The sequence below is a fragment of the Typopeltis vanoorti genome, chromosome 12, assembly GCF_054136105.1.
Source record: "Typopeltis vanoorti isolate ZY-2024b chromosome 12, IOZ_Tvanoo_1.0, whole genome shotgun sequence".
In the NCBI taxonomy this organism is placed as follows: Eukaryota; Metazoa; Arthropoda; class Arachnida; order Uropygi; family Thelyphonidae; genus Typopeltis; species Typopeltis vanoorti.
This window is the reverse complement of record NC_143560.1, coordinates 128,307,430-128,325,191: the sequence shown is the minus strand read 5'-3', so window position 1 is coordinate 128,325,191 and position 17,762 is coordinate 128,307,430. Positions and strand designations below refer to the sequence as shown.

The 17,762-nt window shown below is 36.0% G+C and overlaps 1 protein-coding gene across 4 annotated transcripts in view; it reads right to left on the bottom strand.

The window, feature by feature from the left end:
• Positions 1-17,762, bottom strand: part of LOC150101220 (uncharacterized) — a 530,669-nt gene that overhangs the window by 375,779 nt on the left and 137,128 nt on the right. For all 4 annotated transcript variants that reach the window (XR_016549128.1, XM_090401188.1, XM_090401189.1 and 1 more), the window contains exon 7: positions 8,178-8,325. Coding sequence is in view for 3 of the 4 variants with exons in the window: in XM_090401188.1 (XP_090257314.1) it covers positions 8,178-8,325 (148 nt within the window). In the remaining variant the exon portion in view is untranslated. The remainder of the gene's footprint in view (positions 1-8,177; positions 8,326-17,762) is intronic.

The following is a 17,762-nucleotide window of genomic DNA, read 5'->3' as shown; positions in this document are numbered from 1 at the left end:
TTAAGAGTTATTTATAACATGGTTGTAAAGTCCATAATTTCTAAAATGTTTGCCAGTTATCTTTTATAAAATATTTATCCACCCACAATGCTGTATAGAAATTTTTCTAATTTCAATTCAGTGTTTAATTTTATATTTTCTTTAGTATCTATATTAAATGCTTCAAAATCTTATATACATTGGTCTTATTTTATAGAAATAATGTTCTAAATTAGAAACAAATTTGTTCCATGATTCTCTGTCTTTTTCTGACTTCTCTTTTAGCTATGGCTCTTATTTATATTCTATTTCATCTTCTAACATTTTACTGCTTAACCATTTATGATATGCTTCTTTTTTGTTTTCATTATTTTTTTGATTGTATCATCCCATATCTTCAGTTTTTTCTTTTTATTGGATTTTTTTGGTCTTTTCTAAGTTTTCATTTGCTGCTGTATTTAGTATCATTTTTATATTAAGCCATTCTATTTCTATTTCTTCATTTTGTTTTATTTTATCTAAATATTGGTTAATATTTTGTCATATTTGTGTCATTTAATAATCTAGTTTTATAAACAAAAGTTTTAAATTTTCTTTCTGTTCTCGTTATTTGTAGCCATTTAGGTGGTAATCTTCATTTTATTTTAACAAGGAAGTGGTCACTACTTACTTCATATCCTCGTGAACTAACATCTAAAGAGAACTTTTATGTCTTTTCATTTAAAAAGGTTTAAATGTTACCATCTACAAAAGACAAACTGTCACCTCTATCATTAGCTGGCATTTACCAGATACCTTGTGAATGCAATCTAACATACTTTGGGAAATAGGCTGTTCTGTGGAAAAAAGAATTAATGAACATCAATATTATATTGAATACATGAAACTTCAAAAGTCTGGTCTGGCACAACATAGTATTGACACTAAACACAGTATCCAGTGGGATGAAGTTCATCTTCTCCACAGAACCAGGTTTAAATATAAATGCCTTTTCAAAGAAAGTTATGAAGCCCTTTTACATCAGCCAAATCTGAATTGGAAAGATTGCTTCTCTCTCTCTCTCTCCCCCCCTCCCAGATTCTTATTTTATGTAACCATCAAAAATAGTTTTTAAAATGTTATTTATTAATATTAATTTCTAGCACATGGCAACAGTTTTTATTTGGTAAACCACCAACTGCTGTATGTACCTTATATTGTTATTTCTATGCACTGATGACGTACTGTTATTTTCAGTATGAAAAATCTGTACTTTCATTTCATTAAAGTTAATTACTGCAGTTATCATGTAATTTATTGTTTATAGTCATGCCACAGGTACCTTTAAAGTTTAGTCTTCCTACAATTTGTTTTCATCTCTTATAACAGAGATTGCCCTTTCCTTGAGAATATGTATAATACATATGGTGCACAGATGACAAGGATGTCATCTATATATCTCTGCCGCATTAAAGGTTTTTTTTTTGTTTGAAGATGTGAAGAAATATCTTTTCCCAAGTTTTCCATGAACAAGTTGGCACATGGAGGAGACAGGGGACTTCAAATTGCAAGGCTGCATGTACATTTTCCCATTCCATCTGAAATATATTCCTTCTTATATTTGATTTTAATGGTTGAAAATTAACATATTCTGAATAACTTTACAATTTTCCACATTAAGTTGACATCCATTATGTTTTGCCCATACTGTCAGCCTATTTAAACCATCCTACAAGTCCTCTATTCATCACCTTGATTAATTATTACCCTACCCAACTTTGAATCATCTGCAAACAACTGAACATCTCCCTTGAAATTAATTCATATATTATTTATGTATTATAAATTAAACAACAGTAGTCCAAGCACAGAGCCCTGTGACACACCACTAGTCACCTGCCTTTTCCTGGGTTCTGCTCCTCCACATACTACTTTTTGGTATCTGTCCATCCGCCCACCCTTTTATCTATATAACCAATTTCATCCATCGCCATTTGCTGCAGTTTGCATAACAGAATTCCATGTGGTATCCTGTCAAACGACTTTGCAAAATCCAGCAGTAACATCATGTAATCATTCCTTTTATCCAACTCGGTTGTCACCATTATAAAAAGTTAGTAGACTGCTTGGCACGACCAACCTTTCGCAAAGCCATGCTGCCCTTCTGAGTATCATATTCTTATCGACACATTCCTGGATTCTCTTTTTGACCAAATTTTCAAATTTGATATCTGGTGATACCAAAAGGCATCACAAGTTCCCCTGCACATTCTCTTAAAATGTGAGCCAACATCCCATCCAACCCAATCCAACAGCTGTACAGTGGAACCTCGGTTGTTGAACATAATTCGTTCCTAAAGGCTGTTCGGAAACTGATTCGTACGAAAACTGAAACCATTTTCCCATAAGAATTAATGTAAAATGGATTAATCCATTCCCAAACCCCAGATGATTGTTTATTTAAATCTTTACAACAGTATTTCATGCATAGGATCATATACAAACATAATGAAAATGCATAAAATCTTATATAAAAAGAATAAACACAATAAATAGATAAAATATAGAAGAAAATTTAACTTCTTCTATATCTTACTCACTGGAAGGAGGTGAGTAAGGGAAGTCCCCTTCCATAAAAACATCAGGTTACTGTCCATCTGGGATTTTTTTTCTCTCTCTCTTTTCTGTCTCTTGGCACCACTCGACTCTGCTTGAGACACACTGGGCCTCTGCCTCACTAAAAACTTGTCCAATGAGATTTGTTTTTGCCTGTGTTTTAAAATGTTTCTGAAGTGAGACATGGCACTGTCATTGAAAAGGTTTATGATGTGGTTTGCTACAGCTTTGTGAGGGTGATGTCTTTCCACAAAACTTTGCACCTCACCCTATTTCACACACATTTCTTTGATCAAAGAACTAGGAACATCCTCAAATCCTTTTCTCTGTGTCTGAAGACATTTCCTCCACCTCCGTCTTTTGCTGCTCCTTCTGAAGGTGTTCCAGTTCTTCCATGGTGAGTTCATTTCTGCGATCCTCCACATCAGCATTGTCAACTTCCAAGTCCATGAGAGACACAATATCATCGACAAGAGTAATATGCTCAGCCTCAATGTCTCTGTCTGCTACACAGTCTGGCCACAATTTCCTCCAGGTCGATTTCATGGTCCTGTTGAAGTGATTTTTTGAGAATTCTCTGAGTGTTAATTCTGTGTCAGAGGTCACTTCAAAATACCTTTGAAACAGTGCTTTGGTGTAGAGTTTCTTAAAGTTCGAAATGACCTGCTGGTCCATGGGCTGAATTAGAGAAGTTGTGTTAGGGAGCAAGAACTTTACTGTGATAAAATCAGACTCCTCCAAGCCTGGAGGATGAGCAGGAGCATTGTCCATCACAAGAAGGCATCTAATTGGCAAATTTTTTTCTTGACGGTATTTTCTCACACTTGGGGCAAAGACTTCATGGATCCACTTAATAAACAATTGCCTGGTTACCCAAGCCCTACTATTAGCATTCCACATAACAGGCAATTTACTTTTCATCACGTTATTTTTCTTAAACACTCTTGGATTCTCAGAGTGGTACACAAGCAATGGCTTGATCTTGAAGTCCCCACTTGCATTTCCACATAGAGAAAAAGAGTCAGCCTGTCTTTCATTGGCTTGTGTCCTGGCAATGCTTTTTCTTCCTGAGTGATGTAGGTCCTCTTTGGCAATTTTTTCCAAAATAAGCCGGTTTCATCATAGTTGAACACTTGTTGGGTAAGAAAATCCTCAGCCTTTACATGGTCACTAAATTCTTGCACATATTTCTCAGCAGCTTCTTGGTTCGAACTTGCAGCCTCCCCATACCTAACACACTATGTATGCTGCTTCTCTTCTTAAATTTCTCGAACCACCTCTACTAGCTTTGAACACATCAGTATCAGCACTCGTACCAGGGTTTTTCTTTAACAGGTCATCATGTAATCACCTTGCTTTTTCACAAATTATAACCTCAGGAACACCATCACCAGCTAACTGTTTCTAGTTTATCTAAATCAGCAACGATTTTTCCACTTCTTCAATTGTCTGCGATCTTTGTTTAGTAAGAACTTTCACTCCTCTTGCAACATCAGCTCTCTTGATCGCCTCTTTATTTTTGAGTATTGTACATATCGTTGATTTCGCCATACCGAACTGCATAGCAAGATTCGAGACACGAATGACATTTTCATGTTTGGATATGATTTCTGTTTTCATCTCTAATTGTGGTTCTAACAACTTTTCTTTTTGCTTTGCTGCTATCACTATTCTTCTCCGGCCCCATGGCGGCTTAATTAATAATTTATTAATTAAGGAAAAAGGGGAAAAAAAAAAAGAAAGAAAATCAAGAAAACACACTGCAATTCGAGCAAGTGTCTGCACTGAATGAAGGCTGCTGCATAACTGATGCTTTCCCACCTTACAGCTCAGCATGCGGAGCACATGGTTGCTGTTTGCTTGTTTGGGAACCGAAATTCTGTTCAAAAACCAAAGCGTTTTTTGTTCAGAAAATATGTTCGGGAACTGAATTTCGAGAAAAGAGGCGTTCGACAACTGAGGTTCCACTGCATTTGCATTCGGATTCTGCAATATACTAAGTACTCCCCACTTCAAACTATGTCATAACAATATCTTCACTTCGATGATATATCCTTTCAAAATAATCATTCAGTAGTTCAATTTCATCTGGCTCTTACACATCTGTACCATCTGCATTCATTAAAGTTATCCTTCCATAATCATTCTTCCTTCTACTTACCACATAATGAAAACACCGATACCTTTTGACTATTCAGCTAATTTCTTCTCATACTTTGATTTTGCCTCTTCACCATGCTAGTCATCTTTCTTGATTGATCCTTGTACTTGTTATGAGTTAGCTGGTCACCTTCCTCCTTATAAGCCGGCAAAGGTTGGTCGATTGGTAGAGCCTCTGCTACTAATGGCTCAGTTAAGTAAGTTTGAGCACGGTTAGTAGTTGAAAGGGGGCCAATCGTTCGATGCTGTTGGCACACTCTCCCTCGATGAGTCTTTGGACTCCCTGGAGGTGTCAAATAATAATAATAATAATAATAATAATATACACTCCACAACGTTTTATTTGTTTGCAGCTCATGCTTAATAATACTACTCAAATATCTAACTCCTACCTGCTTTACCTTCCAAACCTTTGGTATACAGTGTGATATTGCTTCCTCCAGATACCCTCTTAACATGTTCGCTGCCAACTACGAGTATACTCGTAGTTGGTAAACCAGCCACACAAGCCAACTACGAGTATACTCGTATGACGCTTACCGCCGGCAACGAGATTACTGTACTGACCTTGAAGAAGTGAAAATGCTTGGCTTGTGGAGCTAGCATCAAAACTGTGTATTCTCATAGATGGTATATGCTATGCACAAGCCAACTACGAGTATACTCGTAGGATGCTTACCGCCGGCAATGAGATTACCATACTGACCTTGAAGAAGTGAAATTGCTCGGCGTACGGGAACAGACTGTGCCAAAGTAGCGTGGCAGCGAATGTGTTAACTATCCCCCATGCACTGTGAACATACTTCCCTTGCATATCTTTATACTATGTCCAATCTATGTCTCCATATGCTGATGGAATGCACTTAAGCTTTGAAGTCTCCCCCATAATAATTATTCGACTTGCACCTGTACTAATCTGCTGATAGACTATAGAAGCAAGAATTTTATATTTTGTCCTAATGGCCTCAAACTCACACCAGATTGACTCAAAATAACTGCCACCTGCACAACTGACTCCTATTCTTGTTGGCTGCAATTCATCTGTTATCAACAGTACCATACTCCTGGTCTGTCTACTCTATCCTCCCCAAAAATGTTAAATCCATCACATTATCTCTGCAACTACTTCATCTGTTGTTAGCCAAGTCTCACTAATGCTTATAATGTTAGGTGAGGTTGCACTAACCAATACCAAAAACTCTCTCTTGTTCCTTATACTTCTGGCATTAGTATATAGAAACTGCACCATCTGCATAGGTCTCCAATCACTAGAGACTAGATTCTGAATTTGGTCATTCTCATAATAACTCATTTGCTTGATAGGTGCCTTCACACACACACACCTGCATCTGAATTTCTTTAGCTTTCTAGACTAAAGAAATTCAAATTCAGAATGCACTTAAATGATTCACTTTCGAATTATTTAAGTGCATTCCATCAGCATTGTACAAATGTTTACATCCATCAAACTTAGGCCATAGATCCACAAACTCTACATCATTCCTTCTACAGAACCTGCATACTGATTAATGTGTTATCACCCTCCTTCTCAGTTCACCTCTATTATAGCATGACAGCAGACCGACAAACTTCACCTTCTTGCTCTTCTATTTTGCTTCTTCCAATAACTCTTTTATATCCTTCCTCATTCTAGCCAAAATAATAAATTCTTTCATTTTTCCTTTCTGCATTCTATCAGCATTACTAATAAAAGATAAAAGAGCCAATAGGCTTCACTTCAGCGATGTAACATTATTTAAATTAAGGGGATATTAAATCCCACATTATTTCAAAGCGGAATAAGAAACTCAGAGTTTCATGCCGAATATAGTAAACTATATAAAAATTTCGGCAGATCACAGTGTAAGCTAAAGCACATAGTTCAACACTAGGGCAATCTGCCAAAATTTTTATATAGTTTACTATATTCGGCATGAAACTCTTTGATTCCAATCTTTGAGTTTCTTATTCGGCTTTGAAATAATGTGGGATTTAATATCCCCTTAATTTAAATAGCATTACTAATATTAATTTTCACAAGATTTTGTAGCACTTTTGTGAAGTACTCCTCTTATCATAGAATCACTATAAAATATCTGTTTATACTCTTGTTTATTCTTACAGTTTTCTTTCTGGCTTTAGACCTCTTGCTTTTTTTCTGTACTCAGTTCATCAGAGCAAAACTACAGCTGTTTCTGTAGTTTTGCTCTGATGCTTTGTCCTGTGAAGGACTACAGGTAAGCAAGATATTTCTTTATTCAGGTCTTTTACATTCTCCTGAACCTCTGCCACTGCAACTTTCACATACACTGGCTTACCATTACTTTCAATCACCTCATTCATACTCTTTCACATTTATTTCACCATCATTTTACTCAGAACTCTATTCACTTCAATACTATCAGTTTCATGGCTTTTAGTACTAATTTCCACTACTGTATATTCTCCCACTTCTGGCTTGTAAAAGGTCTACATCACACCCCCTCATCCACTTCGATTCTTGTACCACAATCTATTTTCTCTTGGCAATGAATACATAGTGCGTGAGCATGCGCATGCACACACACATTACTTTTCACAAAATCCTCCATGTTAAACCCCCTGCACAATGATGTCTTGAACCACCATTGTTCTCGTTGCCATCGGAATCATGAATAACATAGTTTATCACACACAGTATGAATACATCAAAAATAAAGAAACATTTAACCACACAGTCATACACAAGAACACTACAACTGCTAATTATCTAATATCATTAAATCAATATTAAAGCAATGATTTAGCTACAAGCTCAAAATCACATGGCATGTCCAACATACACCACCTGGTGTTCAAATACTAACGCACTGTTAAATTAGTCATCATCCCTCCACTTTCCATAAGTACATAAGCAGCTGCTATTCAACATGCATTTATCGTCTACCTTCAAAATGAACTACTTTCTCCTCAACCTCTTGCCACATACACGACACTGATGTGTTGTGTGTGTGTGGCATGTGGGGCTGATATAAAAACACACAGCTAACTACAGCAGGATATTACTGCCTTTCCTCCTTGCTTTTTTTGATAGCTTTGCTCAAATGTGTTGTGGAGTTTGGAAAATTATTCCTGAAATCATTTGTCAAGATATAGTACCACAAAGTTCATCTGAAGAAATGCTGATTTTTACACAATAATACAGTTTATTCAACTGAGTGCAACAATGATGAACAGCACAGAGAAAGAGGAAACATGCAGAAGGATAAAAGATATGTCTCAAACAATGAAAAAAATAATAGTTATAGTAAAATAATCAACAAATGTAATCTTGAAGTGATATACTGCAGATGACATACAGCAGGGTATGTCTACAATTTATGCTGTTATACTGACATATTAATTTGTAATAAGCAAACCTGATTTTGCAAAGAACAGAAAGGATTTTCTAAATTAAAATTTACCTGAGAACCAGCATATGAGGTACTATGATTTACAACAACTTTGTGTATTTTTCCAAACTTTCCAAAATAATCATGCTTTTTTAATACTTCTGGATCTGCTAACCTTGGAGGAAGCCCAACAACAAAAACTAGATTCCTCTGAACAACTCTGTAAATATATTAAAATAAATCATTTTCATTAAAAACACACATGTACACCAAATTACATGATATATGATCTTAAGAGGTATATGTGGACTGACTGTTTGGAATAAATGGATGTTAAGATGAGGATTTTAATGTTCAGATAACAGGATAAAATGTCAAATAATTAACATTAAAATGAAATTGATTTTAGAATCTTCAAATGATAAGTCAGATATCAACATTACTTACAGCATATATATATATATATATATATATAAATGCTGTAATATTTTTTATAGTGATATGATGTTTCTTATAGTGTTTATTTGCTTTCTATGTTCCCACGCCTGAAGAAGTCGGACAATCCGATGAAACATATTGCGTTTTGAATAAATTTAATTGTTATTCTAGTCTCGGTTATAGTCAGTATATATATATATATATTTAACACACTGTTTCACAGCAGACTTAGCAGTTATATTATGTAATTTTAATATAACAAGCTACCTTGACTTTTGCCATGGGCTCCTAAAATAAAAAGGCAAAAGTTTAAGGCCATTTCATTACTGAACTAAATGGTGGTCAAGGCAAGCAAAGCTTCCAATTCAGTATGCAGTTGAAGAAGTTTATTTTCAAAACATTGAAAGCATCAAACTCCTTTAATTGTTTGAGACCAAATAATTTTATTTAGAAAAAAAAAAAAAAGTATGTTCTAGTACTTCTGTGGGCATTGTTCAAATAATGTCCAAAATTTCTTCACTTCTCCCTGAACAAAGCATAGTGGCAGCCAGCCCTCTTTCACGCACAGTTCAATTACAAACATTGGAACAGCCTTTCTTGTTTAGGCTCTCCAAATATTACATGATCAAAAAAGCCAATATGTTCCTCTTCTGCTGCCAATATCTAAACCATACACAGAAGAACTCAATTATTATTATCCTAAGACCCCATGGAGCCACAGACTCATCTAGGAGGCTTTTGTCATACATCTCGTCATACCGCACCTTAAGCATATTCAAATTCTCTGCAGACACCACGCTCTCAGGCAATGCATTCCAGTCATTCACTACTCTCAATGCAAAAAATCTACTTCTTACTCCCTTGCTCACACACACTCCTTATGCATCTTCCAGAGATGGTATCTTGTTCTCTCCCAATCTCCCACCATTTTATGAAAACCCTCTTCAACATTAATTCTATAACAATCCCCTACTAACTTGTACATCTCTATCATATCACCATCTCTTCCTCCTATCATATTACCCCTCTTATCTGACCTCAAATACTCAGTCTTTCAGTTAACTCATCCACAAATGTCCTATACACAAAGTTGCACCATTCTGCAACATTGTGTTTAGGACAATATCAAAAAAACCTTTCAATACAAATAACCATTAGATATTTACTGGCTTTTGTCAATAAGGACTTTACCAAGTTACCAACAAAGGTCCACACAAATCCAAAACAACAGTCTGGAGTAAGCCACTGATCCAAATAAAAATGAAAGGCAAAATGCAATCTCCACCAGGAATTAGATATTTTGATTGAAGCAACATACCATGAAGCAATTTGTGACTGTAAGAAAGATTTGCAACCATTACAGTTATTAAATTCTTAAAACATTCATCAAAATATTAAACAATTTTATGTGCATAACAGAAATCAGTTTAGAAAATAAAATGGCAGAATTTTTAGATTTTATGTAATAATCATCAAAAATAAATAACTTGCATGAAACAGACCATATAAGGATCTAAAAGAAAGCAAGATGGAGTTTTCTAAAATGATTACACTGGCCAACAAAAAAATTTTTTTTTCCTGCTGATTATGATCTGACACTTGTTTTTTACTAATTTGGGTGCACTGATTTCAAATATCAAACCGATTTTTCTCTATCATGTCAGGTTTTTCCTCTATGGCATTTTCTTTTTGCTAATTTGTAAGTTTTAAGGAGGCAGTACTATTTAGAGGATCAAAAAAATTGATTTTTTAATATTATTTTCTGAAAGTATGTACTTTTAAAAATCTGTTCCTAACTTTTTATCAAGAAATTCGAAAAATTCCCGAAGATATAGCCTATTATTCAAAGCAGTGTGCAGATCAGAATCGGAACGCTCGCTGCTCTCGCTTGTTAGTAAACGAATAAATGCATAAGAACCTGCAATGGCACGTACTGGCGCTTTGAATGCGAGAGAGGCTGATAACCAACTTAATACATTTAGGTGATGAAAAGTAGGTGATGACAACTGCCTAAAACAAATGAACGCTATATGTGTCATAGCGGACAAAGAACGATCGAAATCAATCAATTGTTAATTGATCGTGAAAGTATGATGAGCGCTTATAACGTTTCAATAAAGTCTCTGGTTTTTTTTTGTCTTGTTAATTGCATGTTAGTCGGCAGTGAAGAAAATACATCATGTCTACTACTCGAAAATGTGTCAATAGTGTAGATTCCTTCTGCTACATTTGTGGCAGCTTTACTGTTCCCAGTCAAAGGACAAATATCACTGATTTCGTTAAGAAAGTGTACTTTGCATACTTTGATGTAAAAATTGCAGATCAGGACAATTCATGGGCTCCAAATAAAGTGTGTAAATCATGTGTAGAAAATTTACGACAGTGGAGCAAGGGAAAACACCAAAAATTAGCTTTTGGCATTCCAATGATTTGGCGTGAACCGAAAAATCACGTAGATGATTGCTATTTTTGTTTAGTTCAGACTTCTGGTTATAATAAGAAGAATAAGAAAAAAATCGTGTATCCAAATCTCGACTCAGCAATTCGGCCAGTTGCTCATTCCAATGAAATAGCCATGCCAATTTATAAAGGACTTCCTTTACTTGAGAACGAGCATGATCGGGATATGCCAGATGTTCTTGAGGAGCAAGACCTGGATGTTGATTTAGACAATGAAAATTTAATTTCTAGTTCTGGACTGCAACGTTTTACTCAAGCAGAATTGAATGACTTAGTAAGAGATTTGGGCCTATCAAAGGAATATCGAAATTGTTAGCTTCAAGATTAAATGAAAAAAACTTACTGGAGCAAGATAAGAAGATAACTTTTTATCGTAGCAGGGAAAGTAATCTTGTACAATATTTTAAACAAGAGTGTGGGTTTGTTTACTGTAACAATGAGTCAGGTTTACTAACTGAAATGAGTATTGTACAATATCATCCAAATGAGTGGCGATTATTTATCGACAGTTCAAGCAGAAGTCTCAAGTGTGTCTTACTACACAATGGGAATGGATATGGCTCAATTCCTATTGGTTATTCAGTCCACTTAAAAGAAACATATGAGGACATTAAAAAGGTTCTGAAGTTATTAAAATATACAAACCATAACTGGATCATCTGTGTGGATCTTAAAATGGTGAACTTTTTACTTGGCTTTCAAAGAGGATATACAAAGTTTCTGTGTTTTCTATGCTTCTGGGATAGTCGAGCTAGAAACCAACACTGGAGTCAGAAACACTGGCCTCTTAGAATATCCTTAAATGTTGGAGAACAGAATGTTATAAATCAACCTTTAATTGACAGAGAAAAAATCATTTTTCCACCTCTACACATCAAACTAGGTCTTATGAAGCAGTATGTTAAAGCTTTAGATTTACAAGGTGACTGTTTCCAATACATACGTGAAAAATTTCCACGACTTAGTTATGAAAAAATTAAAGCCGGTGTATTTGATGGACTGCAAATTAGAACTTTAATGAGAGACCCAAATTTCATCAACTCTATGAACGAAATTGAGAAAGAGACCTGGACTTCATTTATGATGGTTGCGAATAATTTTCTTGGAAACAAAAAAGCGTGCAATTACAAAGATCTAGTGGAAACAATGCTTTCCAGCGCCTAGGTTGCAACATGAGCATAAAGCTTCATTTCCTATACAGTCATCTTGATAGATTTCCCGAGAATTTAGGTGCAGTAAGCGATGAACAAGGCGAAAGATTTCATCAAGACTTAAAAACTATGGAAGATTGGTACCAAGGAAGATGGGATTCTCACATGATGGCCGACTACCGGAGTATTCAAAGGGATTGCCAAAACAGAACACACAGCAGAAATTGCTACAAACAAAAATTTATTCCCTGAAACTCATGTGTAAGTAAAATTGTTATTTTTTTTATAAATATTCTTGTAATTTTTAATGAATATTGTTAAGTAGTTATGTATCTAATTATCAGCCTCTCTCGCATTCAAAGCGCCAGTACGTGCCGTTGCAGGTTCTTACGCATTTATTCATTTACTAACAAGCGAGAGCGGTGAGCACTCCGATTTTGATCTGCGGGAATTTTTCGAATTTCTTGATAAAAAGTTAGGAACAGATTTTTAAAAGTACATACTTTCAGAAAATATTAAAAAATCGATTTTTTTGATCCTCTAAATAGTACTGCCTCCCAAAAACTATCAAAAACTTACAAATTAGCAAAAAGAAAATGCCATAGAGGAAAAACCTGACATGATAGAGAAAAATGGGTTTGATATTTGAAATCAGCACACCCAAATTAGTAAAAAACAAGTCTCATATAAAAGTCAGCAAAAATTGTGTTGGACTGTGTTATCTGTCACTATAAGTACATGGCAAAGAAAGGAAATATTCCAAAGAAACTGAAAAAAAAAAAAAAAAGGAATATACTCTTCCTATTTAAATTTAAACAGGGAGAATATTTAATCCTCGAAGGCTCACTTTAGTGAGTATGGGCATGGCAAACCTGAGATACTTGATGCTGGACCATGCCTTACTTCATGCAATATACATCTTGTAAAATTTCATATAGAAAAAAAAAAGAAATATTTTTTCTATGTCGATTTTACACGGGCAATTAAATTACATATTATACTTGTAAAAGAATGTATAGCTCACTGTACTGAGATAAATGTTGTAACTAAATGTTAAAATATTTCAATAAGAACCACTAGATTTGTAACTAAAATTAAACTCAGACAGGATTAGGCTAGGAGACCTAAGGCTAGCAACACTCGCAAAGGTCACCAGATTAGTTTTCCCGCCAAAACCCATCAACAGCATGGTGACAGAGAAACCCTCCAGTAAATCCGTGGGACTTTAGAGAAGAAGGGCCAAGGTTGGGAGAATGATATAAAAGAGAGATTGAGTGGCGAGGGGGCTCTCATTTTGAAGTTTATTCCCGTGCCAAGCCTTTCCGAGGACGGGAGAAGAATGGCGTTCCCGCGAGCAACAGTTCTGATGAAGATGGAAAGTTCACTAGTAGCAGAGACGGCTTTTTCAAGATATCCCACCGTGAGATCCCAATGATCTACTTGTGTGCTGAATTATCGCAGCTGTGTCCTAGTGCCCGATCGAAAGTTAGCTGGGAAGAAGCGGAATGTGCCAGTAAGCCTTGAGGATCTATGACTGTATAATGAACTAGAAGGATTGCAAGTAGAATGTTTCATGTAGTATCCTAGATTGTGAAGCTCAAACGACAAATGTTGATTCTGTTATCTAGTGGCACAGACGGTGTTAGAAAGAATTGGAAAGTCGTATTTTAGTTTGAGTGTGAATAGTAGAATACAGAGATCTACAGATTTGCTTATGTTATGTAATGCTAAGAGTGAATGTGGTTTGAGTTTTGCCTTTTATTGTTTACAACGTGAAAGAAAGTTAAGTGTAATTATGATTTGTCTTAATGCTTAAGCGAAATGCTTAATTGACTTTGTGGAAAGTTAGACATGTAACAAGTATTGTCTCCAGTGTATTTGTCTTAGTTAGAACCAGACATGTGATATGTGTTGTTTGAATGTTGTATATAATTTGTCTTAGTAAGCATCTCAATAAACATCTTGTTTAACCAAGGCACTTCTCATAAAAATACCGAACCTGAATGACCTAAGAGTAGTAATAGCCATGACTGACTGACCAATTAATAGGAGTTGCTTGAGATTGCGATAGAAAATTTTTTTGATAAATAATAATGGATTGTGAAGTTACAAGTGTTGACCAATCAAATAATGTTAAAATGGACGACGTAGAATTTCTCCATACAATTATCCCTCAACTTGTCATCCCGCAATTTTCTGGTGATGACAATGATGATGTCTTAGTATTCTGTAGTTTGGTCGAGGAGCTAAGAAAGGCTGGAAGGTGGTCAAGACTTCCAACTGTTAATTCTACTTAGGAGCAAACTGGTTGGAAAGGCCAAGAACTTCCTGTATTTATCCCCGATTCTTAGGGACACTTTGGAATACTCTAAGTTTAAGGAAACCTTAATTTCCCAGTTGTCCAAAGTAAGAAGTGTGAGCCCTAACCTTTGGAAATTGCAGAGGTGCTCAAGATAAGAAGGAAAGTGTAAGACTTTTGCAACAGACTACTGACAGTTGCAAATAGACTAAGCATCTCCAAGGAAGATAAACCTCACCTTGATTGGTTGGTATTCCAAGCAATTTAAGTCAGGTTTACGAAATGAATTGAAAGGGGTAGCATACAAAAGGCAGGCCAAGAGTCTGGATAAGTGTTACAAATTGGCTAGAGAGAAGGAGAGGAGGTTGGAGGAAATATATCATTCTTCTTTCCTAAGACAGGTGTGCCTTATGGAATGAGTCAGTTCCCCTAAGGATAACTTAAGGGCAGAGGAGAAAGTTATTAACCCTAGTTCCCAGATTGCTAAGTATAAGGGGGATTCCGATCGTGGTGGATCCAGAGGTCAAATTGAGGACCCTAAGAAAAAATCTGAAGGACCTTCAAGTCCTGAGCAGTTAAGGAGGCTAATAAAATTAGAGGTAGAAATTCATCAGGAGGGTATGCTTGAAAAACTGGAACATATATCTGACATATCAAAGAAGCTTAGAGTTAAAAGCAACCCTGGTGGCTATGCTGACAAGACAGTGAAGGAAAGGAACTGGTCAAAATATAGAACTTTAAAGGGGAGATGGTTAAGGATAGTTCAGAAATGAAGCATATGTCCATTAACCTTGTTGAACACCCTGAGCAGTTGGAAGTTCAGGCCCATTTAGAAGAGCCTGAAACGTATAAAATGCAAAGTGCGGTGGCGGTACGTAGAAGTGGCACAATTTCCCTAAAAATTGTGCAAGGCTTAATTGAAAATATCCCCTGTGAGGTCCTGTTTGATACAGGAGCTCACATTAGTGATACAGACATCAACAATCCTATACAATTCTCTTATTTTGTATAAAAAATAATAAAAATCCATCTTATAGCACTTAGGAGGGCGAAGGATGCTAGCAGCATAGTGTTGACCAGTGTCATATTGCTACGCGTGCAAGCACATACACGTCATAGTGAGATGCGAGCTATTAGCGTAATGTGGCACTGTCTGTCATGCAGTTCCACTGTTGTTTATATGCGGTTTGCACCAGTAGTAGAGTGTTCATAGTGCTTATTGTGTTTACTCAGGCTCTTTAAATATTTGAACATTACAATTAAAGACATAACATTTGTTATAAATTTTATTTTAGAACGTTATTGGGGTTATGATAATGGATTTTATTTTTAAGTAATTTTGAATTATACCAAACTGTATAATTTTATCGATAATAGCCAGCAAAGGTTGGGTGATTGGTAGAGCCTCTGCTACTAATGGTTGAGCAAAAGTTAAGCAAGTTTGAGCACAGTTAGTAGTTGGAAGGGATTTCAATTGTTCAATGCTGTTGACACACGCACTCTCCCTCGATGAGTCTTTGGACTCCCTGGAGGTGTCACATAATAATAATAAACAATATTTTTTCATGAAAAAAAAAACAAGAATATATTTTATTTTTAAGTCATTTTGAGTTATACCAAACTGTATAATTTTATCGATAATAAACAATATTTTTTCATGTTTAATTTTTAACCATAATTTTGATATTTTATCCAAACACAGTAAGTACAGTATACACTGTACTTACACAGCGTGGATGTATATTTCAAAAGTTGCAGCATCCCCCCATGATTTCAAGCCATGAGCCACCACTGAACTAGAATGACATTGTAAAATTAGCAAATCCAATTAGAATAACAGGAATTGCAAAGACTGAGCTCTACACTTCAACGAAGGTAAATGTAATTCTCACTATGCCATGCTTTCCTGTGAGCCTATCACATGAACTGATAGTCCTTTCTGAGACTTCGGATACAAGCAATCAGGTGATCATAGGCCTCGATTTTTTGGAGATCAGTTCATGTGCAACTTTGCTGAGGGAATAATATCTCTTTGCGGAATAGAACATCAGCCCAGCTTCAGCACTGAGGAAAGAAGATCTCAGGAAGGAAGAGAGATGAATGAGACTCTAGAAGTTGAAGTGATGAAATCAGACAGGGAAAATTGTGATTGGAAGAAAACCATGCTAAATAGTGCCATTTCCTTTCCTTTCATCCATTTCAAGGGATGAAAGAAAGGAAACAGAGGAATTTTTCTCCATGGTTTTTCAACGTTTCCCAGGAGTTTTCACTGAAGAAATCACCTCCTTGTCCTGCACAGACCAAGTCGAGCATGCTGTTCAAATCACCTCAACTTCCCTTGTTTATGTGAAGCAGTATCAAACTCCAATCAAACACATGGAGCAACTACAGAAACTATTGCAGGACTATGAGAAGGGGGGATCATTGAGAGATCAAGTTCTCGATGGAACAGTCCATTTATATTAGTGGAAAAGCTCAATGGGAGTTTAAGATTCATGTTAGATCTAAGGGAAGTAAACAAGGTCATCAAACCAATTGACTTCCCCCTTTGTAAAATTGAGGAGCTGTTGATAGGTCGAGAGGGAGCTAAGTATTTTTCCAAACTGGATCCAAACTCAAGCTACTTTCAAATCCCCCTTAGAAAGGAAGACAAGAAGTACTTTTCTGCTACAAGGTGGCAAAAATATCCAGTCTATAGACTTCCTCAAGGCATGAGAAACTCCACCATGTCTTTCCAATCACTAATGAACACTGTTCTGTCTGACATGCTAGGGAAGGGGTTAATCTGTTTTCAGGATGATCTGCTAATATCCTCACCTGATTTAAGAAAACACAAAGAAATTCTAATGTGTGTCCTAACAAGATTAGACAGAGCAAAGTTCTCATTAAAATGCTCAAAATGTCAGTTTTTTCTAAGAGAGAGAGAGAGAGTACTTGGGTCACACAGTCAGTGAGGCTGGGATAGTCCCCACCCAATCGAACGTAACAGCCATTCTTAAGGCCAGAGTTCGAAGGACTGTAAGGCAAATTCGTCAGTATATCAGGATGATCAACTTCTATAGAAAATTCATTCCGAATTGTTCTTAGTTGATGGAACCTATAGTTAAATTAACAAAAAGGATCAAGTTTAAATGGGGAGATGAGCAGCACTGAGAGTATAATTCTTTAAACCATGCCTGACAATCTCCGGTACTTGCCTATCCTAGGTTCGGAGAAATGTTTTTTCTCTCTGCCGATGCCTCTCATGACACCATAGCCTTGGTGCTGGAGCAGGAAGAAGGGGATGACTTCCGACCAATAGCTTTTATC